Source organism: Emydura macquarii, unplaced genomic scaffold, assembly GCF_026122565.2.
Source record: "Emydura macquarii macquarii isolate MOO-44397 ecotype Brisbane River unplaced genomic scaffold, CSIRO-AGI_Emac_v2 contig_1790, whole genome shotgun sequence".
Lineage (NCBI taxonomy): Eukaryota > Metazoa > Chordata > Testudines > Chelidae > Emydura > Emydura macquarii.
In genome coordinates, this window is record NW_027131927.1 from 24,071,460 (window position 1) to 24,099,142 (window position 27,683).

The following is a 27,683-nucleotide window of genomic DNA, read 5'->3' on the forward strand; positions in this document are numbered from 1 at the left end:
CCGAATCATGGTATACTATGGTCAGACAGAAACAAAAATACAGACAGAAAATTACATCCTCTATCAGCGCATTCAAACTAAGAGTCCTATGGACAAATCATTCTGCATGGGAATAGCATAGACCATGTGCTTTGTAAAATAAGCAAGATTGATTGGCTTCACTTGGTTGTGATATTGCAGACTGCAAGGTATGTGACAATTAGAGATGGTGAAAAATTTTCAATCTTACCTACTTTTTCAAATGGAAAATGGGGTTTTTGACTCTATTCCTGAAAACTGTTTGTTTTCCACATTTTAAAATTTTTTTCATGAAACAACTGAAAACTGAAATATTTCAGCCTGTCCCAAACTGAAATATTTCCATTTGGATGTGACACTGTGGTGCCTCATGGTAGCTGTGGTTCGGTTTTCTTATGTCCCCATTCTCTTCTATGGGCCAGCTTCCCCAAGTGGACTATATCTCCCATGATGTGCCATGGCCAAGGAGTGACCTCTCCTTACCAACAGGAGACCATAATGGTTCATAGGAGATGTAGCATGATCAGGCCTTTAGCGCACAAGGCATCTGAAGTACAACTCCAATGACGCTTCACAGCAGCATTTCTGAATAAAATAATTTTCTCTAAAAAGCGGAATTTGTTTTGTAGAAATACTGCCCCATTTTCCAGCCTGATCTAGTGACAACACCATTCAGGGCCTGAGTCTCCTCAGTTATAGTAGGGTAAATATGTAGTATTTCCTTTTATGCAAGTGGATTTACACCTGCATAAAGCCAGTGGGACTGGAGAAGAATCCAGACCTGCTGGTTTATTCATCCTTTCTCACAACTAAATTATGTCTGCATTTGAGTAAGTGTAGGGAGAAGGTGGCAAGAGTTGTTTTCCTTCCACTTCCTTGCACAGGACTGAGCATACCCTTTTCTGTGTATTCAAGGAAGTACATAGTCTCTGCGTGCCCATAAGCTAGCTGAGAAAAAATGAGACCACAAAAGTGTGTTGGGGAGATGGCATCCTGTAGCGCTTCTCTGTGATGATTGGGCCTGCTAGTAAGTCTCTCATTTACCACTGCTATCAGTGTGTTCGTACTGCTTGTAGCACTCATGCTGCTAACAGCAGCTCTACTGTTTGCACTGCAGATTGTCTTTTGTGTCACTGGCACTAACATTATTGGTGTGTTCCATGAGGATGTGTTCCATATCAAATTAAATATCCCGTGTCCTCTGGAATCTGTAAAACCCCAGGCTGTAGTGAAAATTCACAGGGATGAGGAAAATGATAGGGGAAGTGGTGCCTGCATTGCTGACTTTTCAGAGGAGGCTATGTAATAAGGGGAATGGGAAACACAAAACAGGGGGGAAAAGACAAAAGCTCAGCAGCAATAAAAGTATTATTTCCTTCTGCCCTGCTCCGCCCCATGCCATGGATGGGAGAACTGCAGGCAGGCTGACTCAACAGAGCTGTCACTGATGTATGGGGAAAATGAAATGCAGCAACATTTCTAACACAAGTCTCCAAGATCCCCCATCGTGGAGTGCTGCCCCTTGACAGCAGGATGGGCATATACAATGGGTAAAATTTTCAAAAGCATCTACATGACTTTGGAGCCTAAGGGTACGTCTACACTGAAAAAACACCCACCAACCTTATGGCAGCGAGTCTCAAAGCCTGGGTCAACTGACTTGGGCTTGCATGGCTGATGGTACGGTGCTAAAAATTGCAGTCTAGATGTTCCCACTTGGGGTCTGAAACTCAGTGAGTGGGGTTGTTCTTAGAGCCTGGGCTCCATCAGGAATGTATACATTGCTATTTTTAAGGCCTTTAGTGTGAGCCCGAGGCACGTTGACTAGGACTGAGAGATCCGCTGCCCCACGGTTGGTGATTTTTTGCCCCAGTGTAGTCGTACTTTAAGTGCCATGGACTTTTGATGACTTAAACTTCTAAATCATATAGGTGCTTTTGAAATTGACACCCAAGGTAAAAACAGAATTATATGTTTAGTTCATGGTGGTACAATGGTTGGAAAATAGAAAGTGCCATTGACAGAAGTTATTAATAAGTAGTGATGAGAAATCTCCAAGCCTATTGAAGTAGCAAAGTAAATGGAGCTGGATTTGAATCCGCACTCACAATCAGCTTCTATGCTATTGATTCTAGACCAGATCCCAAAGGAGAAGACGACTATTTTCTTATTGCCCTTTGGAAACATCCAAGATACAGCCTAGCTGTAACTGGATTCAAACACCCCCTCCTGAGGTCTTCTCTCATGATTACTGAAAAAAAACTGTTTAGATTAAATGCTTGCCTCTTTTTATTGAATTTGAAGGTGGAAGGGAGTGGTGGTGGGGGAGAGAGGAGAAGGAAGAATATAAAATCCCAATGCTACAAACAATTTCATATGCACAAACCCTTGATCTTATGCAGAACTCCACTGATTCCACATGGATTCATGAACAACCTGTGCAGATCTCTCTGTGCAGAATCAGTGCCTCAGGGAGAATAAAAACCCCACTAAAGGCTGCTGACATTTCTTTGACTAAGATTAATAAATATCACGAGATAACATATAGTACGGACACAAACTGGTAGATTATCTAGCAGGGTGGTGAACTTTTAAGTATGGAAGTTAAAGTGCTGGTGACATGATGCTTTTAAAGAGGTTACTTGAGACATCATGCATGCTGTATTTTGTCTTCTCACCTCCTGATTAGTTTAAAATATGTGCATTAAACATTTGTGCTGATGCCTTTTTTTAAGCAAGGTTTTCAAAAGGTGGTGAATCCACATATACTTTTTTATTTCATGCTTTCTTTATTAGAATGTTAAGAAACTGGCAATACACTAAATCAACAATAAAGTTCTCCTATTTCTAGTTTTCTGCAGCATACAACACAATCCACACTATATATGTCCACTTGAAGAACAGTATTCTGAACAATTCTATCATGTGTACAATTCTTTCTATTGTGTATAGAGATATTATGGATAGTTAAAATACAGGCAGGAAACAAACATTTAGATATGTCACGTGAGAAGTTCTTAAATTCTGCTTCTGTCAACTGATTTAGAATTTTTATTTATTGTTTGTTTGTTTTATTCGGGAGTAACCCCGTCAATGTTCAAAAAAACTTTATATAAGCTGTCTGCTCAAATGTTAATCTAACAGTATCATGGAAATAGAATGGCTTCACAGATTTGTCTGGCATGAGAACAGGGTGTAGGACACTATTCCGCTAAGGTCAGAATAGGAGGTTTTCATCTATGTCTTCTGCGAAATAGAGAAAGAAAAAATGTTACCATCTTGATTGAACCTTTAATATGAAAAAGACACGATTATATCATGAATGGGTTATCATTAGCTAGTGACCACTTTCTTTCTAAAGTTTCAGAAGACTCAATTGCTGGACTATTATTCACATCTATATACAAACACATACCAGATCCTCTCTAATCAAACTCTCATTATGCAATGCATTCCCAATGTGTTTGTTGTTCAATAGCCATCTCCTGTCTTTTTAAAATCACTAAGGACACCAAAACCAACAAAGAACAAATAGAGCCATTAGTAATAGCACATGCCATTGACTATTACGCCTTTACTATCTCCATCTCTACCCCCGGTGCTCAGTGCTATGGTTGGCAGATGGTGTAATTGAAAGAGCTGCTAAAATCTTAAGAACAGAAAATCTGTGAGTGTTAATAAATAAATCTCTGCTCAAAACCAGCTCTCAATAAGACTTTTAAAAACAGGGAGGTTTTAAAAAAAGGGGTATGAACAAATGTGTTCAATCCCTGATATTTTCTTCTTTGTAACAGAAATCCTGCTGTCATATAGTAAATGATGAATAGTCTATACCATTACTATTCCTGCTTAACTGGTTACTGTTCCAGACAGCAGTGGCTTCTTAGCATAATATGATCAAAGTAGCAGCAGTAGAAAAGACTTGTATAAATCCCTCTCCCTGCAAGAATAGGAAGTCATAGAAGATATGACATTAATACTATACAATGCTTTTTCTGAGACTTGACCAAAACAATCAACCTGCATTGATCATACACAGAAGGTGTTGAAGAAAAGACCCGGAGTCCTGCTGAGTTTCACTCAATATAGGACTGAGGAAGGGGGGGAAGTTGGCTCTGACTTTCTTCTCCCTCAATCCTAGGACTGACTTGGGACTGAAATGGTCCACTGTATAAAACTTAGAGCAGTCTCGGGGCTTCTGTAAATTACACCCACAGGATTGAGGCTGTTTCCCAGCTGGGGATTGCCAAAGTACAAGGCACCCCAGTCACTCCTCTCACCATTCCAGGACATGGACTGGAATGCCCCCTGCATGGAAAGGGGGGTGGAATAGGACCATCTACACTGGCTTTATTTCACATGGGGAGTTCCCTATGACAGAAGGGAACCCCCAGCTTTCTGGAACAGCACAAAGCAGCTGCAATAAGAATTGAGGACATGGCCCAAAGCTTGGGACCCTGTCTGTGACAAGTTTTAAAATCGGACCCTGATTATCCTATGCAACATAAAGTGCTATTGCTGAAAAGAGGTTTGGTTGTTTTCTCTCTTTTTTGTTTTTTAAATATATGCATCTTACTGCTACTTTTAGTATTTTTTTTTTTTTAAAATGACTTCCATATTTTGAAGTGGAGACAGGAGGTGGCAAAGTTTCCAGATCACCTTTTATTTTCTGATCTTTGCATCCTGCTGCCTATCTCTGTCTAATGTGGGATCTGGCCAAAAAGGTCTGAGTTTCTTAAGCTGTCTGTATTTTAAGACTGACGCTCAGGTGGCTTGGTCTCTGAAAACTTCTAAATGGAAGTTATTCATAATTCAGACAAACCCATTATTCTTATTTAGAAAGAAACAACAAATAGTGTTTTGGAAAACCCTTCCATAAAAAAAGATGAGACACCAAACTGTAGGTAAGGGACATGAAACAGTAACTATATTGTCAATGGTTTCAAAAGGATGGTGTGCAATACCATGGCAGGAGAAAATAGGCAGGGTCCAAAATGAGGAGGGTTTTTTTGACTGAACATTGTTTGATTGGTTTCCTAGAGAGTTATATGGGGATGAAGATGATACTAACAAGACATTATGTGCAAAGTGAGCCATGCTGTTGTGTTATGGAGCACCAGATCTGTAGGGCTGATTCTCCTCTCACTTACCTCAGTGTGAATCAGGAGGTCAATGGACCAGTGTAAAACAAGAGAGAAATTGTGAGTGGAGAATCAGGCCGTGAGCATCCAAATGTTTAGCCTGACTGCCACCAACTGCAGATAACCAAAATACAGATATTAAAACAAGGAGTGCCTCAGCAGGCCTCCACTATTGGACTGGAACCTAAAGAGTGGGGCACTGGGGTGAACAGCACCATTAAAAGGCAAATTCTCTTGTTTGCATAGGTACAAACCTGAAGTCAGTAAGATTTTGACCTATAGTCTGTATATAGACGTATAGAGCTTCTGCTCTGATCTTGCATGCATGGCACGACCGAAGTTACTGTGTATGTGATTCGATATTTCACACACTGAAAAATAAATTGGAAATTATTCCTGGTGGAAAATTTAAGAACTCTTGCATGATTTTGGAACCCACAAAGATACTCTCTGCCTAGTCTCCATGGGAACAATTCTCCCTACCCATCTGCCTTTCAACCTTATGGCTTTACCTTCTTTAATTCCAAAACAATGGCACCACTCCATCAAAGAGACATGCTTATCCTTGTCATCATCGCACTCCTGGAAAAAACGAGTTATGCAGTGTTCCAGGGGAACTAGAGAAGCTCGCAAAGGAGCAAGCTCTGAATGCGTCAATAACCTGAAATGAAATAGAGGTATTATATGATCTCTGTTTCTGGAGGTAAGAAATCAGGGTCAGTGAAAAATGTCAAGGTTACAAGGAAATAATAAGAAACATATCCAATATTAAAGATACAGAAGTTCATTAAGATAGTTAATATTGTGATAATTCTGTTCAGGTAAGCTTTGTAACTACAGATAAGTCAGTTCTAAGTCACTGGTGACTAACCAGCATGGATACTCCCTTGATCTCACAGCCTCACTAACACCCAAACCAGATGAGCTGGGTGGGTTTTTTTCCAAGATTCATTCCTTAATATTTGCTGTGAAATCCTATAATTAAAAAAGGAGCTATATTATGAAATCCATTATGAAATCCTCTCAATATTGACTTCTGTGGAGCTTGCAAATGGGATCCTTCCCCGTACAGACGTCCTCTGTCTGATGCTTGTCTGCTTTTACAAGGACACATGCTTAGACCCTGTGTCCTTGTAAAAGCAGACAAGCATCAGACAGAGGACGTCTGTACGGGGAAGGATCCCATTTGCAAGCTCCACAGAAGTCAATATTGAGAGGCCAATTTACACCAGCTGAGAATCTGGCCCAGTCTGTACGCTACTGAGAACAGCTGCACTTTTTGAAAGACTTAGAGAAGTAAAATAATCATGATGACTTAAAAAACTAATCAGAACTGAACACACAGAATTTCTACCTGTCCGCCGGGTGCAGATCAAGCAGGTTAAACTGCCAGTGCACTGGGTACACATACATGTGATAGTTCTTCTCAAAGTCATGTAACAGAAGCTCAACTGGATGATCTCCAGCCATCAGACGTTTTTCATTCTGGTAGATTCTCTTGACCTACACCAGTAAAGGAGTGGGTTGTTATTTAGCGAGAGAAGTACTAGTCTGAATAACATGCATGCAGTCTTATTCATCTGTATCTTCATTGAAACGTCATGAGAAAGTTATTTTTGCAGTGTTTGGGGCTGGAAGTGGAGCTGCTGGAAACTGCACTCAAAAGCCTGTCCTAACACTTTACCAGCACATTTCTGCAGACATAAGCAGTTTGGGTATTTCAGTGCAGCTTTAGATACTTATCTGAGCTGAACATGAAATCGTAGCACCTGAGCTTCAGGTCCAGCTGTGATGTGTGCTCAGTGCAGGACAGAGGCATTGGTGGGAAGTAAATTGGCTGTACATCACATTACTGCCATCCTGATATTGGAGCTGCTGGGTGCTAGGTTAGCCTCTGGCATAAGATTCCCTGGTGCCAGGGAATCTGACTGCTCATCTATGGAAGCTTTACACAGTCTGCATGTACGTGTGGAGGTGGGAAAGAAGGGGAAGAGAGTGCAAGGATCAGGTTGGAACAACTGGGGGCTTGAACTAACTTATCTTACCTGTATAAGGTCTGTAATTTAGTGGTGAATAGGCATAGCAGAGCTCAGCAATGGCAAGTCTCTGCTACTCTCTTTCCTCCCATGACACATCCCCTATGCGACAGCTGGCACAAGAATTGGCTCTGCCAATCTTTTCAGTTGTATGCCAGTGAAGAGTTCCCCTATGCAACAGGAATCATCCACTGGCTAGCTTAGACCAGAATCTGTCCACTTCGCAACTCTTGAGCAACACAAAGTGGCTGTGGTCAGTGCATTTGAGAATCTGGCCACAGTCTCCATGGTTTCAGAGCCGAATCCAACAATGTCTGGAGTATTTCCCATTTTCATTCAACATTGCAGGTGCTCCGCAACACTTTGCAAGAGATGTTTATCATCTTGCAGGAGCAAACACATTTAGCTCAGTCTTCATGCTGGTTCAGTCCCTGACTTCTCCACTGAGCCTGCCAGCCAATTATGGTGGCACTTTTGGTGATGATGACACCTATCCACTAGGAACTAGATTGTGACCATCAACACTTGTCACATAAATCACTGACCTGCCAGAAGATGGTGCAATGATATTATTAATAGAACAGGAATAGATCCACTGGGATAACATCCTTACCCCATACTAATCCATTGTAACCTCAAGTGGTATGAAATGCCAGAATAATAGTAATGCAATTATACAGGATTGTTAGAGAGGGAGAGAGCTATTTCAACTAACAATGAATGTCAATAGCACCTTGAGGTTTCATAGCTCTCAAACATACCAATATTGAATACTGGTTGTTTAATTGTAGATTATTAGTGTATAGATCTGGATGAGTACTGCAAACAATTTCCCATAATTATTCAATCTAATTTTAAATGAATTTTTGCATTGATTGTTTGCGTTTGCCCTCTCTTTTCTGTTCACTTTCTCCAAGTATCATGGCAGGAATTTCTTTGGAAAGAGCAAATTTATGCAGATATTGGGGATTACTCATGGAACGCAGATTTTAAACTTGTAAAAGTGAGAATTTGCACCAGAAATCAGCTTTGAAGAGTTACAGTTATCTAGTTGGGGAACAGAAATGTATCATGTAACCTGTGTGTCTAATGAAAACATACAGCTCACATTCTGAATACTCACAAAGAACTTCACACAACCAATCTACAGACTAAGAATTATTCACAAAAAATCCCAATCTGTTTGTAGACATTTCACTAACAGAAAAAAGGGACAATGTTTATTAAGTAAATTACACATCACACACATTTTCCCCAATTCTAGAGATCTACATGCAGCTATGGTTTATTTGAGACTAATTACTCACTTTACTCCTCTGTTTGTCAGATAGAAATCCAGACCTGTCCAGATCACGTTCATAGAGCTGCATGAGTATGTTCTTGAGCCAGTCTCTCATCCGGAGAGGGAACTGATCCACTTCATAATCAGTGCAAGGAGGGATGTCTGTTCGAAACCGCAAAGGATTCTAGTTGCACTATCAAGAGGTGCATTAAGTCCCCAGATTCAAGTATCTCCAAGCAAAGTTTGTGTCTTACAGCCAAATTTTCAGCTCAACCTTAAACTGGTGTCTATTTTTGTGATGTAAAATTTGGGACGCAAATAACTGCCATTGCAATTTTATGCTTTCAGTTATTTGCAGTCACATACGAGGTTACTTGGATGCCCAAATCCCTGATTATCTATGCAAGCCAGTTACTTACGTGTCTACGTGAATTCAACTGCCACTAAAATAATTATGAGCACAGAATTGCACTAATAAGTATTTTTGCCTTTAAACTTTGCCCTAATTCTGCAAATGCATAAACACATGCTTAATTTTAAGCATTGAGTAGTCCCATTGACTTCATAGGACCTATTCAGAGGACTACTCATATGACTGAAGTTGAGCATGACATAGTGTTTATAGGACTGGAGTCAGAGGGTATGTCTACATGGAGATTGGAGGGGATTGTAGCTTGGGTAGACATACCTGCACTAGCTTTACTCTAGCTGGCATGGCTAAAAATAACAGTGGGCATGACGGTGTATTCTGGTGGTTAGAGCACTCACATGGGAGAGCCAGGATCCAGTCCCTCTGCTCCAAAGTGGAATAGCTTCAACAGGAGAGACGGAGGGAGCCCCGCATCAGAATATCCCAGAGCCCAGTGGCTGGGGCACTCACCTGAAGGCTGGCAAACCCTAGATAAAATTCCTTCTCCCCCTTTGAAGCATGAACTAGTCGTCTCCCACCTATTTGTGAGTATCCTAACTACTGGGCTAAAAGTTATAAGGAGAACCTCCCCCGACTAAAAAAAACAGATGCCAAACACCAAAAGAGGGTTTGCAGCTGAGAATCCCAAACAGGGAGGCAGCTCAAATTTGGATGCCTATCGCTGAAAGGGGGCGGAGCTTAGCACACACCCTTTGGCTTGGTACCTCCCCTTTGCCTAGCTCAGGCGAGGAGTTGTCTAGTACTCTGGCTTTTGTGAATCCCATTTTAAGATGTTAGTCTCTCTCCATTCATTGTATAGGAAGCCTAGGCGCCTAACTCAGGTTTTGTGCATCCTTGTGTTTTTCTAGGTGCTTAGAAGATAAGCATGATGATGTTCAGCCTCACCATGCCTGCGTTCCTTTGTGAATCTAATCAGTCTCTTTGTGCCTCAGGTTCCCATCTGTAAAATGGTGATGATAATACTTCTCTACCACACAGAGGTGTTGTGAGGATAAATAGATTAACAACTGTGAGGTGCTCAGATATTAGAATAAGCACTTTAGATGGGCAGAAAGAGCCAGAGAGGGTAACTGGGATGGAGGAGGGTCCAAGGCACATCGCAGTTAGAAAAGTGCTTGAACCACAAAGGTAGCCAGTGCTTTTATGCAACATATTAGAGAAAATGGACCTTTTTAGGATTTTGAACTTTTTAATTGGAGGGAACTGATACAGAAGATGGGTATGAGACAGGAGCCTATGACTAGTGCCTAGATATTAAGATGATGGACTCTTTATACATAGGTAGATTACATACTTATAAATAAATAGATCCTTACATTTGCAAGTTCCCATATAGTCCATGTGCAGCTGGTGTCCCATTTTTGTCCCTTCAAATTTACACTTAGTACTGAAGAGCTGACATGTGCCATCGTAGGTCTTATTATCAGTGCCACAAACCTAGATAGCCAAAAAAAAAAAAAAAAAAAAGTCTATTCACCAACACTGTCAGATCATATGAAAATGAATGTATAATGTAATGACTCCCAAATAAAACACATGGGCCAATGACATGAGAGTGCTCATAGAAATGGGTGCTTAGAACTTCTGAAAACCATCCCTTTTATTTATGCATCTAAATGGGGATTTGGTACCTAACTTTAGGCACCCAATTCTAAGCATTTTGGATATAATTTTGTGGCAATAATGTAGTAACTGCATAACACCTTTGTTGGAAACGTTACAAATAGTGTTCAGTGTGTGTGTGAGTGTGCGTGCGTGCGTGCGTGCTAAAACCTCAGAGGCAAGTGCAACTTTTAATGTAATGGAGTAGCTGTAGAGTTATTGCTGAGAGATTGTAATTGTTTTTATTAAAGTAGTGAATGGATAGTTCTATAATTCCATCAAATAGCACTCAAGAATGTTTTGAGTAAATTCTCTCTTGGTGTGCAATTATTAAAATAATTGGGAGCCATTCACAAGTTCCTTAGGGTAGAATTGCACTAATGAATGTCAGTGGATTGGGGTTATCAGGCAAGTGCTGTAGTTAGTTCTTCCTGTGCCTGGGTACTTCATGGAATACTCACGTGCTCATGTTCTTTAGCTGGAGGGCATGTATCCGGATCTTGGCAAACACAACTAAGTTTTTCTTGTTCATCTGTTTGGCAGACCTTTCCTCTTTTACAGTGGAAGTTCCTACAAGGATCTAGCAAAAATATCAGAAAAGCCTGTTAGAACAAAAGGACAATAGGGCTGAACTGAGTATTCGAGCCAAATGTAACTGACAATTGTATTTAAACCAGAGTTGGGCAAACCTCAAAATAGGCCAAAGCTCAGTTCAGATAATCACCCAAATATTTGAGTGCTTATCCAAAGTTTATCAAAACACAGTTGAATCTCTTTAATCAAGAAATCTCATTAGAACAAGATTTAGTATTTCCTGGTTTCCACTGGACTGGAAGCACCTCCCCCCCCCAAAAAAAGCCTCTTTCTCAGTAATTTGATATTTCTACTTCCCATCCCAGCCCAAGTCAAGAAGTGGAGAAACATGAAAAAGAAAGAAAGAAAAATGTTTAGATTCAGATTCAGTATTTGTTTATGGTCAAATTTCATATTTGTTCTTGTTGAATCCAAACCATTTTGCCCTTCCATAATTTAAATCATACTAAGATCACATCCTCCCCCAAGAGGATATATTTCAGTGTGAAGTAACTCCAACTTTTATACAGATGTCACAAAAAGCAAGAGTTCTGTCTGCAACTTATTTTACTGGTTTTACAATTCTTTGAACACTTAAATAAATCCAAGAGCATGCAGAACAGATTCTTCTTTGTGCACAACTCTGTAATATAGGTTCAAGTGCAAACAAAATTCAGTCATGTGAAATCACATCATGAAAACAAAACAAAAAATCCACAACAGCAAATCTCACAGCTTCTTAGTGTTAGTAGTGTTCTAATTGCTTTGCAGATAGATCACTCACTGAGAAGAACCTTCACGCTGCTATCACTGGAACTTTCATCCTCATTATATGAGCTGCCTGTCATCTTAACCTTTACAATCACAAAAATGAAAGTAGAAGCTGTAATAAAACTCTTGAATGACAAACACACACAACCAACATTTGCCCTGAGTTACAAATGTGCAACTTCACTGACTTGATGTAAGGGCAAAATCTGGTTCAGTGGTGAAAACAATACAGTCAATATTTCCTTTTTCCTAAATACATGAAAGGATGATCCCTACCTCTATAGTCTGAGGTAGCTCTGTTTTCAGAGAAGATTGAGTGTAAAAACACTAAAGCCCCAATTCAGCAAAGGGTTTAGGCATGTGCTTAAGTCCAACCTATCAACAAAGCACTTAAATACATGCTTACCTGCTTTGCTTAATGATGGCTGAATTGGGACCTAAGTCACTATGCATGCACATTACTGGGCCAAATTCTGTGCTGACTTATACCTGATATAAACTCAGAAAGTCAATGGTACTCCACTAGCTGTAAATCAGTGAAAAGTCTGGCTCTAAGTCTATACCAGAGCTGCCCAAACTTTGTGACACCAAGGGCCACAATACAACTTGTCAGGAGCTGAGGGGCTCTATCTAATTTACATAAAGTATAATATTTTAAAATAAAAATGTTACAATTACTGTATAATATTTTCTTGTTTAGACCATATCGTCCTTTATAGATTAATACAACTGTATTATAGAGTTCACCAGTAATAAAAATTTGCAGTGTATCAGCTATGCTCTTACGCTGCAGACACCAGGGAAAAGGGAAAATGAATGATTGTTTAAATATAATAGGAGGACAGTTTAACCTTGAAATAAACTATGAACAACAAAAACTGCAAGGTATTCACAGAGTCATTAGAAAGGGACAGCAGAGAATCATTATCTCTCACAGCCACATGTAATATATAATAAACAGCTGTGTTTTATTTTTTAGGACATTGGATTACTCCTCACTCAAAGAGCAAACATTTTACAAGAAGGTGTTGTATAGTGAATTTCAGCTAGGATACCAATCTATGTTCAAGATGAAGACCTGGCTCTCAAAAAACATTGAAACACGCGAACTTAGAGTGTTCTGGTACCACTAGTCCAATCAGATCATTAAATTAAATATTCACACTGAAGATTGCTTATTGTGTGATAAATAAATTAGGATGAACTATATCCTTTCAATCAATAGGAAGATTTGGATAAAGATCCTGTTTATGTAATTTGTGAACTCTCTTGGAGTTAAGTTTGGTCACAGGTTTACTTTTCTATCACCCATATTTTTTCAAGGCACTTACATTATCTTCAGGTTCCATTGTGTTCACACTCCTTTGCACAAGGCTGGTCATTTCCTCATGTTCTTCGCTCTCAGAACTGGCGGTCTCATGGCTGTAATAATCTTGCTCATAGTAAGTGAGGTGTTTAATGTTGACATTTTGGTCATCCTCTATTTTATCTTCATCCTTTCCTTCCCCCTGCTCCTCAATGCTGATGCTTCCATGATCATTACTTTGAATTCGTTCAACCTTGTGGTATGCTGCTTCCTTCTGGTTTTTGTTGAAATCATCTTCATCACTGGCAGCATCATTAGAATCATCATCAGTGTTATCATGACTGTTGTCATCAACATTGCTGGCCTCAATATATGCAGCAGCTTCTTGTGGATTCAGTCTTTTCACCTCTTCCTTGTGGTCACTAATGCTCTGGTTACTATCTTGGAACCTATCTTCATCCTCCTGGCTTTGCTGTTCATCATTCTGATCTTGTTCGGTACTTTTTGTTGAGCTAGTCACCTCTTCTCCTTTATGAGACTGTGCTGGAGTATTCTCCTCCTCCTCACCTTCTTCTTTTTGGTCAGCATCCTCAAATTCCTCATCCTGTCTCTTAGTTATCTGGAGGGGCTGACCGGCATCTCTCAGCATTTCATCAGAGTGGCTCCCATCTTCATTCGGCTCACTTCTATACAGATCCTCTTGAATTTTTACATGGGCTTTTTGCCTCCTGTCTCTGTAGCTAGTTTCATCCCACTCCTCTGTCGTCTCCTCCTCCTCCTCATTACCTTCACTGTTTTCAAATAGTCCAACAGGATTTTTATTGTATTTCCATGTGTCCTGTTCCTGACCAATAGTGAGATCCTGTCCTGGGTTTTCCTGATCATCCTGATCTTGGCTCGCCATGTTGCTATGCTCAACATCACTCTTGAACTGATAATGCTCATAGTTAGATTGACGGTGGTTGCTTCTCTCAAAGTCACTCTCCTGATTGTCAGAAGACAGGGTTGGACCAGTGTTCTGAGCAAGGAAGTTAATACTCCCTAGACTACTTTTCAGTGGATGCTCACTACTGTTTCTTTCCTGACTGTTAACTGTCTTGCGCTCATCCTTGTCTTCATCATCCATCATCAATGTCTGCTCCTCCCCGTCACTGCTGCCCTGAACTGAGAGTAAATCATCATTGCCCTTCAGATACTGCTCAGACTCTTTGTTTTTCTTCTTTGACGCTTCAGAAGAAGTATCTTGAACCTTCCAAAGAAAAATGCAGGTTTATTGAACAGAATAGTTCATTTTATGACTATTTCCAAGTCAATATTTAATATGCTATTTTCACTTGGTTAATACATATGATGAAATGTATCAATGCATAAATTAGTGAAACTCCCTGTGGCATCAGGGGAGTTTGTGGGTGCTCAGCAAGTTTGACAATTAACCCACTTTTGTTTAGGGCTGGGATTTGCAAAGGAATCTAATGGAGTTAGACACGTAAATTCTTCTGAGATTTGATAGGAATTGGATGCCTAGCTCATTTAGGCTCCTTTGGAAATTTCAGCCTAGGTGCCTATGTTTGCAAATACAGGTGGCTAACATTTGTCAGCAGTAATTATCAGTTATCCTAGAAGATAAATATTGTGCTAGCAATGATAGCTTTGGAAAAAATGCTCAAGAGGAGGGTTGGGAAGAGAGGATTAAAATACTTGACTAGGTATCTTCCTGGGCAATGAACTGTACCTTATTATTTCAAAATCACCATATCTCTCCTGTAGGATGCTGATACAACTCTGCTTCCTAGCTGAATTAAGCAAGAGTCCCTTCTGATTTGATGGCAAAAGCAATACCTTACCAAAACCAGCCATGAGCATCTCAGGGTGCATTAAGTGGCTGATCCTACACCCTAGGAAGACAATGGCAAAACTGTTAACCTCAGTGAGGCAGAATCAAGTCTCAGGTAAGTGTGGGACCCAAGGCTATGAAGTTGGAGCAGGAGGAATGGTTCAAGGTAAGAGCTTTTACTCTCCATTAAACTGAACCAACATTGGACTTTTAAAGATGAAACAAGTATGGTTTAAGGATCCCATCCATCTCCTATTGCCTGCCTACTAGTCAGGGAAAGGAAGGAGCTGAGAGAAGGCCACAATGGAAGTTTAAAATGTCAGTTACTTCCAATTCCAATCCCTACAGGGGCCGTGCTCCTTTTGACCTGCTGCTCACAAACAGGGAAGATTTGGTGGGTGAAGTAGAAGTGGCAACATAGGCAGCAGTGACCATGAGATGGTCGAGTTCAGGATCCTGACAAAAGGAAAAAAGGAGAACAGCAGGGTACGGATCATGGACTTCAGAAAAGCAGACTGATGGACAGGATCCCCTGGGAGGCTAATATGAGGGGGAAAGGAATCCAAGAAAGCTGGCTGTATTTTAAAGAAACCTTATTGAAGGCACAGGAACAAACCATCCCGCTGTGCAGAAAGAATAGCAAATATGTTAGGCGCCCAGCTTGGCTTAACAAAGAAGTCTTTGGTGAGCTTAAACACAGAAAAGAAGCTTACAAGAAGTGGAAGCTTGGTCAGATGACTAGGGAGGATTATAAAAATACTGCTCGAACATGCAGGAATGAAATCAGGATGGCCAAAGCGCAATTGGAGTTGCAGCTAGCAAGGGACAGGAAGGGAAACAAGAAAGGTTTCTACAGGTATGTTACGAACAAGAGGAAGATTAGGGAAAGTGTGGGCCCCTTACAGAATGGGGGAGGCAACATAGTGACAGAGGATGTGGAGAAAGCTGAGGTAGCCAATGCCTTTTTTGCCTCTGTCTTCACAGACAAGGTCAGCTCCCAGACTACTGCACTGGGCAGCACAGAATGGGGAGGAGGTGAACATCCCTCAGTGCTGAAGGAACAGGTTCAGGATTATTTAGAAAGACTGGACATACATAAGTCCATGGGGCCAGATGCAATGCATGTGAGGGTGCTGAGGGAGTTGGCTGATGTGATTTCAGAGCCATTGGCTATTATTTTTTAAAGCTTGTGGCAATCGTGGGAGGTCCTTGATGACTGGTCAAGAACGGAAAGAAAGAGGATCCACGGAACTACTGACCGGTCATCTCACCTCAATCCCTGGAAAAATCATGGAGCAGGTCCTCAAGGAATCCATTTTAAGGCACTTGGAAGAGAGGAAGGTGATCAGGAACAGTCAACATGAATTCACCAAGGGCAAGTCATGCCTGACCAACCTGATTGCCTTCTATGAAGAGGTGACTGGCTCTGTGGATGTAGGAAAGGCAGTGGATGTGATATACCTTGACTTTAGCAAAGCTTTTGATACAGTCTCCCACAGTATTCTTATCAGCAAGTTAAAGAAGTATGTGTTGGATGAATGGACTATAAAATGGGTAGAGAGCTGGCTAGATCATCAGGCTCAACAGGTAGTGATCAATGGCTCCATGTCTAGCTGGCAGCCGGTAACAAGCGGAGTGCCCCAGGAGTCAGTCCTGGGGCCGGTTTTGCTCAACATCTTCATTAATGATCTGGAAGATGGGGTAGATTGCACCCTCAGCAAGTTTGCAGATGACACTAATAAATTCACGTCCCATCATGCCTCTGTCCAAGGTGCGGGAAGTAGTGAGCTTCAGCAGAACTGGGCTGCAGGCAGCTCACCGCTAACTCCGGCCCACCTCCAAGGTACTGCTTGTTAGTCACCTATAGTGGAATGGACATGAGCAATCACTCAAAGAAGAAAACAAGATTACTTACCAGTAACTGATGTTCTTCAAGATGTGTTGCTCATGTCCATTCCACAACCCACATCCTGCCCTGCCGCCGGCGTTGGCGGAAAGAAGGGACTGAGGGGGCGTAGGACTGGCAGTGCCTCACACACTGTGGCATGTGCGCGGGACTCCAGGGGGCGCCAGAGCTGGCCCTACGGGATCTGCTAAGAGGAAAAAAGTTCCAGTAGCTGTGCATGGAGGCGTGCACACACCTATAGTGGAATGGACATGAGCAACAAATCTCGAAGAACATCAGTTACTGGTAAGTAACCTTGTTTTATGTGAAAACAAACAGCTGATTTAGAAAAATGTACCTGTAATTGGCTACCATGGGAGGGCAGCTGACTTTCTATAAATGTTGCATATTCGCTTGCAACTAGTGAATCATCCAGCATTGGTACTTCAATATTTTGTCCTGCTGCAGACGTCTTCTCTATATGTTGTTTCTTGGAGACAGCTGCAGACTGGGAATTGTCTGGCATGAGCCTGAAATGTATCTGAAAAAAATTGGTTGAACTATAAATTGTGCTGATTGATACTTTGACTATGAAATAGTGCTTCTTCCTTGAACCCCTTATAACCGGTAAAACAATTCACCACCATGTGCAATGGTATGTAACTTACCCTGAAACACGTTAGGAGCAGGATGTAACTCATGATAACAAAAGGTAGGTAGAGGGAGGCTGGATTTTGCATTTGGTTCTACAAAACTTTGGTTGGGTTTTGTTTTTGCAAAACATCATAATTAGTTTGACTCCAGGCTCCTTTTTTTCTGAACGACCAAAGTTCAGACGGTGGGGGAGTAAGAGAAAGAGGTCTGGTTTGGGCCCATCTCTAAATACAAAAACAGGAGACAGATTTTCAAGTGGTGTAAACTTACACTAGATGAGGGTCGAGCTCAACAGCAGTGTTCTGCCTTTCTTAGATTAAACATACCTGTTTCAAATATGAACAATGAGCAATAAAAGCTACGTTAGATCCAAATTACATTTTCATGTACGGTAATGTTACCATATGTTTGAGACTTTTCACTATGTGATTGTTTATATAATAGTTCCTCAGTTGGGATCAAATCCTGCTATTTTTACTGGTGGGGTGTGGGTAAGGTAACCAGGATTGGACCCTTGGTTTGACCCACTATTTCCTAAAATAAATACACAGATATAATGTTTACATTTATTAAATGAGTTGTGGGAATATCTCCAGATTCTGTGAAGACAGCTGTTAGGATGCCCGAGAGATCTTGTTGGGATCTTTGGACTCTGTACAGAGCATGCTTTTCTGCCATTGACTGAATGACATGTGCATGGTAAGGAGTTTCATAGTAATTCACATGAGGGAACCTAAATAAACCTGTGAACAAATACATATACAGCAATGTGTTTCATGTATTGGAACTCAGTATTATATGGTGGGCTGGTGCTTAAAGAAGAGGAAACAAATACCTTCTCTGAATTTTTCTGCCCACGGATTCCGAGTTTGTACGTTAAGGGGTAGGTCTAGAATAGAAAATGGGATTAAAACCTGCATATAAACAACATCTTTGACAGACACTAGAGCACAGTGCCCTCAATACATGAAAATTCAAATGCCTGGTGAGTGACAGAATGAAGAGAACTTACTGGAATAGCAAAAGCTGATCCCACGAAGCAAATGAAGAAAGTCACAGTCTTCATGTTTTCCAGATCTCTAAAAGGACAATAATAAACTCTAGAATGTTGGGATTTGGAGGCTTTTCTTTCAGAAAACACTACTGGAAAAAAAAGCTTAATTCAGACCTGGGACTTGAACATGGGTCTGCAACATCCCAGATGAGTGCCTGAACACATATGATTGGCAATTCTGCTCTCTCTCCCCCTCCCATCCCCCTTCCTGGGTTGGGGTGTCTTGCTCTCACTGTTCATGAAAAACTGTGAAAGGTCTTGGTTTTGTTCCAATGCAGAATAATTTCTTTTTCGAAATCTCAAAACGTTCTGCAGGGTGGGAGAACTATTTCCTGCCCAGCTCTAATGCTCACATCATGGGAAACTTTCCTTGCTTTATGCTAATGTCAACGTGTAAGCACAACAGAGACAGCTAGCTCATTCTTTTGCTTGTCAAGGTAAGATGCACATATAGAACCCAAATCTTATACCTGTGTAGTGTCTCTACAGTGGCAGTTTGTATGTGTGTAGCTACTTCTGTGCAAATAACCCTCTGAGGACACGGTATTTTCTATTTTGTTTCTTTTGTCTTGTATATTATTTTCCCTTCTCTTATTCTTGTTACTTTATTTTTATATGCTCTTCTTAGGCTTTCCTTTCATGTCCTCACATTTCTTCTTTCCCCTGGCTACTTTTCTTCGTAACTTCTCTTTTTTCTCCCATCCCTCCTCCCCTACACCACATTTCTTTGTTTCTCCCCACCCACTTTTTTCCATTATCTGTATAAATGGAGCATGGATCACCCTATTTTTAATTAAACCAAACAGCGTCTCAATTTGCTGGTTGAACTCACTGGCACTTGAACAAACTGGCTGTACTCTCAGTCTGAAAGGTTGGGAATGTCAACTACAATAAGCTTCTGAGACTCAGTGCATAGCATAAGAATGTTATTCATCAAGGCATTTGTTCTCCAGTTCTTAGAAAAAAACATCAAAGACCTGAAGGAAGAATTCCAGGCAAGCCTCTGTTCTGGTAGCTAGTGCATACACTGAGGAAACAATAGCTCAATTGATCATTGAATTTATTTTGGTAGGAGGGTCTGCAAAAGCATCCTAGCCACTACACAAACAGAGCAGCAGAAGGGATAGATGTTGGAAGTTGTTTTTGTGTTCTGATGTTTTTAATTCCTTAATATCAACATTTTTCTTAGTTTATGCAGAACAAAAAACCACTTCCTGTACATGTGCCATTAACGATGCAAACCTCTCCTTCCCACGGCACAGTTAGGCTCCAGTTGTAGTGTAGCATAGTAAAGAGCTTCAATTGTCTCTCTAGCTTCCAGGGTTAGCTTTTTAAGGTGCACTCAGTAGAGACAAATAGAATAAAACAGAGAGCACAAGGGAAAGCATGTAAGATTCCTAACAGATCTGTATGTGGAAGCTATTGCGTTAGGTCAGAGTTGTCCAAATTCTGTTGTACTGAGGGTCACTTTGGCAGCTTGCCAGAACACAAGAGCAATCTGGAGATTGGCTTAAATCCTGAAGCATGAGGTTTAATATCCCTTCCAAAATGAAGACACTAAAGAAGGGCAAATATTATTTGCCTTTGTAAATTCACCAACAACAAAAATATCTAGTTGGTCAAGTTGTCCTTCCCCTACAGTTACAGGGGAAGATGGCCAGGGCTGGATTAGATCTCCACCTGTATATTTTGGATCTCCCTGCTGTACGTAGTATTATCCCATGGTATTTCATGCCTACAACATGAATCCCATTGTGCAATAAATACAGGTGACAGTTAATAGCTGACCCACAGAAACCACCTGATAAATTCCACAACCATAACAACAGCTATTGCAAACATCGATAATATTAATACTGACGCTTATTGACAAAGGAAAGGCAACAACTGGGAGTGGGGGTTGCTGTCTTCATAACCACAGAGTGTCCTGTCACAACAGCTACCTAAACAAGGAATGAAGATCATCTTAGTATAATGTACTATGGTCTCATCCAGAAACTACTGATGTGATTAGAAGCATTTCCATCAGCATCAGCAGGCTTTGTATTAGGCCCTAAGAGCTGGATGGTGTAATATGCTGAGACCTCTCACCCTGATCCAATAAAGTATTTAAGTGCTTAACTTTGCAGCACCTAAACAATTCCCCTGAAGTGCTTAAAATTAAGTATATGCTTAAGTGCTTTGTTGGATGAGGGCCAAAGGGACTTGTTGGCATCAAGCCCTAAGGAAGAAAACAAAAGGGAAGTCATACTGTTGGAGTAACAGGTCTTCCATGTGAATGTTACAGTTTGGGGTGTGGATGTGCTGCCTACATGACAGATAAATTTGAAATGTTTCCTATTTCCTGGCTCTTAACCAGTAAACAAGTCCCAGAGTGAGAATTACTCTTGTTATTCAATATATAAAAATTATTATGAATTGGATCACTTTAAGCTGTGAAACCTGCCCTCTGAATCAAAGGACTTCTAGCTAAGTCTTACGTGATAGACAAGAGGAGACAGCAGCTCACTGGGCACAGGCAGTCATATGCCTTGGATACCATCATGTACAGCTTTACCTTTTGGAGGCAGTTCTTGTTTAGGGTCCAATCCAAAGTCCGTAGAAGTAAATGGGAGCTTTACCTCTTACTTTAGGGGCAGTGGATTAGGTCCTTAGTTTCTGCATCAGCTGTAAACTTTTCAGAAGTGACTCAGGCACTTAGGAGAATGAGGCCTGGTGTACACTAGGAGTGCTTTGCCTGTATAGCTCATCTGGCATACTGAGCCAGCAAAGCATTCCTAATATGGACTCAATTTGCATCAGCAAAACTGTGCTTTTGCTGGCATAGGTTATTCCAGGTCCCCGCAAACGAAATAAGTTATACCAGCAGAAGTGCAGCTCTTCTCAGGGTTCTGCTGGAGAGATCACACCTCATCACCCCCCTGACTGACAGATATGCCAGAAAAAAACTGGTCTACACCACAAACTTTAAGTATCATAGAATGCCAATGGGTGTTAGGCTGCTAAATTCTTTGAGTTACTCTTGAAAATGGGGGAAAAAAAGGCTTCTAAGTACTTTTTAATTTTTACCCCAGGCTTTTTAAATCTCTAGCACCTTGCTGAAAATCAGCATGGTTCTATAGACATCAATGGAGCTATATTGAGTTACTCCAGCTGAAAGGACTGGCCCTTTATAGGGAAGTAGTGGTAATGAATTCCATAATAGTAACTACAATGTTACCCTGGTAGTTGAATACAATGTGGTAGGTTCTGTGTTTTTCATTGACCTATTGGGATTATGTATGTGGAGCAGCTGTAATTTTAACATCTAGTTTCATTGTATTGTAGTGCTGACAACAACCCTTTTACACATACAGAAATTCTCAGAGTAGTCTATACAATACTGAAATCCAACATCTAATTTATATTTGTGGGATGGAAAAACATTTCAATCATCTGTCCAATCTGCTGTTCGGGACATGAAAAGACGTGAGACAGCAAACAGAAAGAGGCCAATAGGACTGGATTTTACCAACTGATAATTTATCGCACTGACTTCACTACATTCAGAAACAAGTTATACTTGCCTTTACTTGCTGTAATTTTTCAGTTTAGATTATATGCCTAACAACTTCATGTTCCTACATACAACAGTGATGGAAAAATAGATCCCAGTTGTGATATTCGGGGATTAAATTGACTACATCAGAGAATAAACTAATGTAGCAGATTTATAAACTAGTGCAAAATGCAAAAACTAGTGCACAAGCTACTTTACTATTAATGATGTAGTAGATGTAAAATAAGGCCCCAGCTCAACAAGGCACTTTAGCACGAGTCAAAGAGATTACTTACATTCTTAAGTACTTAAATGAATCAAGACCTATTTCTTTCCTTTCTTCATTGTGCTGTAAGGGCCAGTGTTCTTTGACCCCACCTGCTTGTTAATCAGTGTTTATCCTTACAGAGTTGTTCCACTAAACTCCATTCATACTGCTTTAGGACTAAATCCTCACTGCCTGTGTGAGACTATGAAGCATGAATGGAGCTGCTCGTTAGCTGCTATGTATCCCATGTATTAGCCTCAGCAGTCACTGCATCTCCTAGTACTTGGGAGACATAGCCAATGGACCTGTGTAACTTCAAATCCTTGGCCTGTCCTGTCCCAGAAGTCCTTTCTGCACTTCCACAGATAGAGACCCCATGAGGAGCGTAGCTCTGGGCCATGCAGGCAGGTGAACACCCCTGTTCTGATGACTCTTTGGTTTGGGACTTCTGTGCAGTGGAAGCACATCTTTCCTGTTGCTCATGAGCCCTGAATGAGGATTTGGGCCTTGGACAATATGTGGGAACTGAAATGATCATCCTAGTGTCAGGCTGATTTAAAAAAAATGCAGGGTTCTCATTGGAGCACAATCTTACAAACATTTGGTTACACTGAAGTTGAGGTGGGTTTCAGTGGTATCTTCCTGCTCAAATGGTTCCACTGAAACCATTGTGGCTGCAGAGTAAGGTACATGAGAATCTTGCATGATATTAATTCTGCACTAAAGCTCCAGTTCAGTCAAACTGTAACTGTAAGCACGTGCTTAAGTGCTTTGCTGGCTTGGGGCTGTAATTCTTTATGTTACACCACATTAATTTCATGACGACTGCAGTGTACATTAAAGAAATAATCACATTCATTGGATGATCAATCTGTTATAATGTCATAAACTAAAGACTTCCAGGTTCTTGTGCTGTGCGACAGAACTTCTAAATGACTTTCCCCTGATGAGCGATAAGGGTCACTGTCATTTCAAATTTGGTACCTCATGTAGATGTTCTAAAAACAGGTTTTTGTAAAACTTAAGACCAACAGAAATATTTCCTTAAAAAAATATATTCCAGGAGGAACAATTTAAAAAACATTCCCTTGTAGTGTTTGCAACCCAAATGTTGCAGCATTGCACTAGTGCAGAAAAATTTGTAAGTGAAATCGACAAAAGGCTGACTCTAAAGAAAGGGGAAGCTGACATTTTTGTTGTCCAAACTGAGAGGAATATAATGAGCATAAACACTGAAAATTAAATTATATATTAAAAATTCACAAGAACTCTCCTTCTCCCAGTGAAAATGGGTCATCTCTATTTCTATAGTCTATCTTTAGTGCTCTCTTAAAAATAGTTCTTTTAAATTTTCCATTCTGATATGATCTTTTAAATGCCACCGAGATTTTACTGGGACTGATAATCAGGTAAGTATTTTTGTATCAACTTTTTCCACTTAAGAATTATTTGTCTCATGTCCTTTGTTACCATGCAGTGTGCACAAGAACTTGCACAATGGTAGAAAAATGGGCAAGGACAACACTACAGACTTTATCTCCAAAAGCAAGTTTTAATATAAGAGTTACTTTCCTAAGCTGCCATGGAACTCTCCCTTTATGGTCTTTCATTGCTATGATTACAGTGAACCCTTGCTATGCACAACGGAGTAAACAGCTAACATTTTTGGACTAGCAAAATGAAGTAGTAACAAAACCTCCGCCTGTGGTGTGGAGAAAACCCTTCCTGGTCTCTGAAAAGGGAAGACATTTTGGGCTTTCCTCCTTAAATCTAAACAATTGTTACAACAATACAAACAATCATAACACAATATTAATAGGAACAACAAAGTGAAAGCAGGCCAAGGAAATCATGGCACGTCAGCATGAGTTATCTATCTATCTGTAAAAAACCACCCCCCACATTTATACATGTATATACCGAACTGATTTCCAGCATGAACTTACTATCTGAATTCTTATTCAACCTCACTTCTTCCCCATTTACCATTTCTCACCTGATTGTCTCATCATATCTAAGCTTAGGGGCTGATCCTGCAAATATTTATGCATACTAGTGACTTTACTCATGAGTGGTCAATGGGATTAGCCACATGAGTATATTCATGTATATAAATCTTTGCAGGACTGGGTCTTTAAGCCTTAATGCTGTAGTCTTATGCATGTGGTTAATTTTACACCCTGAGAGCAGGCTAATAGTGATGCATATAAAATTAAGCATATGCATAAACCTTTGCAGTATCAGCATGTTAAACTGTAAGACCCAGTCCTCACAGGCATTTAGGCACATAACTCCCATTAATTTTACTGGGAGTTAACTACCTAAATATCTTGGAGGCTCTTGGTCTACGCTCTTTGAGGCAGGATCCTTGTCATTTAATGTCTCTGTAAAGTGCCCACAACATTTTGGCAAATAAACACAACGATGACGACAACAACAACAATGTGCATCATATTCTGGAACAGCCTCACTTAATTTGTACTTGACATTTTTTATGGTGTTTCTAGCCTCAAACTCTGCTGGGGCAGAGCCCCCAAAACAGACTTTTTCCCCAGTTGAAAAAGGACCTGAAGTTTGAGTCTGGGAAACATGGTAAATTCTTTACAGGAGTATCCCCCTAAATCAATAAAGGAAAACAAAATGTTCCTCAGCTCATGGGTCCTACCTTGAAGGAGGTAGTGCAGCTTGAGAAATCCAAATGAAATATCATTACACGAACCTCATCTCTGGTCAAAGCTGAATCTTACTTAGGGCCCCTGGGATTTGGTTGCTATTCAGCATTGTTTACAGCAGCAAGGGCAGGAGAATTACATAGCAACTTCATTCCATCTACTCCCTGCTGCAGTGCATACTGGCTAGCCCTTCCAAATAACCTGGCCACAGCCATACCCATGACTTAGCATCTATCCCACAGCCTAGCTGATGAGCTGGCAACATGAGGCTAATTAGTGACCCCAGCTGAGTGTAATGGGGCTTAATTAGAAAGACTGACCCCAGCTGTGCTGGTGGAGTAAGGCCAGCATTGCTTACATAGAGCTGGGAAGTCAGGGGACGGGGAAGGGTAGGAGAAGGAAGAGATGGTTTCTACTTCTTAGAAAGGGCTTAGAGGAAGATCCACTAGTTTGGAATTCACTGTGGCCTTGACAGTAGAGCTACAAGAGTAGGGTTAATGCCTGTAGTGGGGGCCTAGAGAGGGAGAGGGTCCCTGAGCTAGGGTCTGGGAGGAGCAAACAAAATAATGTAGAAGCCCGTAGGGGTGGAAGGCCAGCTTAAATAGTAATAGGGCTCCCAGCAGGAAAAAACTGGGGCATGGGGGGAGAGATGGGGTCAATGCCCTAGTAATGGGGAAGAATTGTAGTTGACTCCCGGAGGGCCATTTTTAGCTTAAAGCTGAAGCCCACAAAGGGCCTGAACTGTTGCATGAATTGGCTGGAGAGCTGAGCTACAGAAGACCCGGGAAGGGAGTCTGGGGAAGTTACCAGGGGGGAGTGGCCACCAAAGGGAGGTGTGAGGGGCAGTCTCCTGCAATTCTGTGCCTGTCAGCAGTGGGGGCCTAAAGGGGAGGATGTGAGCTTATTCATGAACCCCACAGCATTTACATGGGGCATGAGATTTGCCTGCAACATGGTAGAAATAACACGGGGCCTCAAGGGGAGGATTATATGTGGGAATCTCAGTGCTCTCAACAGGAGGATCACCTCAAAAAGTATAAAAGTCCAGGACTCTTTATTCAATGGCACTCAGCTATAAATATCAGCACCCCCCATGAAATTCCAGAACATTTTCATTTATCATCAGAACAAATAGTCCATAAAGATTCCAAGCATTTCACAAAACATATAATGAAGTGTCCAAAGGATTAGATGAAAGATATTACAAAAGATCTGTAAATTAAAGTAACTATAGCAGCAGAGAAATAGGTCCTCCTGGTGGGTAACAACTGATGAACTGGAAACTTTTGATACATGCAGAAAAATGCTTCCATTTTTTGTGATTTATAGTAATATATAATATGGTCCAACTCTGTATGACCGGATGTTTTGCCATTGACTTCCGTGGCAGTAGGATCAAGCCCTAATTATCTAAACATAAACTAAAGGAAACATCTATAAATAAAGACCCATAGGAGGGGGAAGAGAATTAGTTTAATTCTGCTGAGTTGCTTTGAATCAATATGACTATTCAGAGTTCCTGGGCTCTGGGCCAGTAGAACTCAGCCATGATACAATGCTGACATATTTAGCTTCTTTGGTGGGATGGTGAGGAGTAGGAGGGATGCAGTATTTTCTGCAACATCCCTTACTAACCAACTGCCATAAAGCTGTGCTAAGAAATTATCACTGGTGACCTCAGTGCAGGTTGATCTTTGTCCTTAGAAGAAATAAAATGTGGAGGATTCTAGATGCCAGCACATCAAACCAGGGTTGATAGTTGTATAGAGAGCAATAAACATTAAACCTTGACCTCTCTATCTTCCGTTCATAATTTTCCTCAGTGTTCTGTGAATGCAGTGGGAATAAGGTGTGTGTGTCTACAAGAAGGTAGGAAAGTGGAAAGAAAGGGAAGGAGAGAGGGAGTTTGGATCTATATAAAAAGAAGATTAAAAAATTCAGTTGGCGATTCTCATAAATCTGGAGGAGCAAAAGATTGTTCACTGGTTTCTAAGTTGTTGCCATAACTACATTGTCTCTGTGATAGTATAACAGAGCAAGCTGTTAATCAAGAAAACTTACAAACAATACCTTCATGGATCATCCTCTGTAACTGTTGGTTCCTGTAATGATTCAGCAGTAATTTGTTAATCCCTTTTCATTTCTGTTGTTCCATGAAACATACATCATGTATTTCAAGCCACCCCCAAAAAGTTCTCAGTTCTCAATTATTGAGCTTGATTCTGATCTCACATGCACCTATGTAAATCAGGAGCAATTCCAGTGAAATTACACTACTGTAGACCCAAAGTAAGTTGCATCAGAATCAGGCCTGGTATATTTAAATTTCTTCCAAAATAATCTCTTTACTAGACAAGGCATTTTGGACACTTGACAGAAGTGGAAGAAAGATAAAAATGAAAAAAAAAAAAGTTGCATTATCAATGTGTTTCCCTGTTCAAATTGTGAAAAGAAATATGTTTAGCATTGTTTTTAAGAAAGCAGTTATCCCACTAGCATCTACCTTACGTATCCCCAAAGGCTATAGACCAATACATACAATCAGAGAAGATACATGTAGTAAATGTAGTAAAATTTACCTTGACTGATGTAGCCAAGTCCAGAATTTATTCAGTAACA

General features: G+C 40.7%; 1 protein-coding gene across 4 annotated transcripts; it reads right to left on the minus strand.

Annotated features, from left to right (window-relative positions):
* Window positions 1–2,343: 2,343 nt before the first annotated feature.
* Window positions 2,344–27,683, minus strand: SPARCL1 (SPARC like 1). Of its 4 annotated transcripts, XM_067557147.1 has the most exons (13): window positions 25,058–25,242; window positions 20,448–20,529; window positions 18,545–18,611; window positions 18,368–18,421; window positions 17,237–17,419; window positions 13,185–14,408; window positions 11,867–11,936; window positions 10,971–11,089; window positions 10,224–10,344; window positions 8,503–8,639; window positions 6,514–6,662; window positions 5,672–5,820; window positions 2,344–3,264 (listed from the first exon to the last, which is right to left on the minus strand). In XM_067557147.1, exons 3-13 carry the CDS (start codon window positions 18,596–18,598, stop codon window positions 3,236–3,238), a joined length of 2,289 nt encoding a protein of 762 aa, XP_067413248.1. In that variant the 5' UTR covers window positions 18,599–18,611; window positions 20,448–20,529; window positions 25,058–25,242; the 3' UTR covers window positions 2,344–3,235. The 4 variants fall into 4 exon arrangements, with proteins under 4 accessions (XP_067413248.1, XP_067413249.1, XP_067413247.1 ...); XM_067557148.1 differs by lacking the exons at window positions 20,448–20,529; window positions 25,058–25,242 and adding an exon at window positions 27,644–27,683; XM_067557146.1 differs by lacking the exon at window positions 20,448–20,529.

Excerpts from the sequence above, each read along its gene's own strand:
- SPARCL1 (XM_067557148.1), bottom strand. The coding sequence starts at position 18,598 with ATGAAGACTGTGACTTTCTTCATTTGCTTCGTGGGATCAGCTTTTGCT. Across the intron at positions 5,821-6,513 it reads GATCTGCACCCGGCGGACAG|GTTATTGACGCATTCAGAGC; the intron begins GTAGAAATTCTG and ends ATTTCATTTCAG. Across the intron at positions 3,265-5,671 it reads TTGTTTTGGAATTAAAGAAG|AAGACATAGATGAAAACCTC; the intron begins GTAAAGCCATAA and ends TCTATTTCGCAG.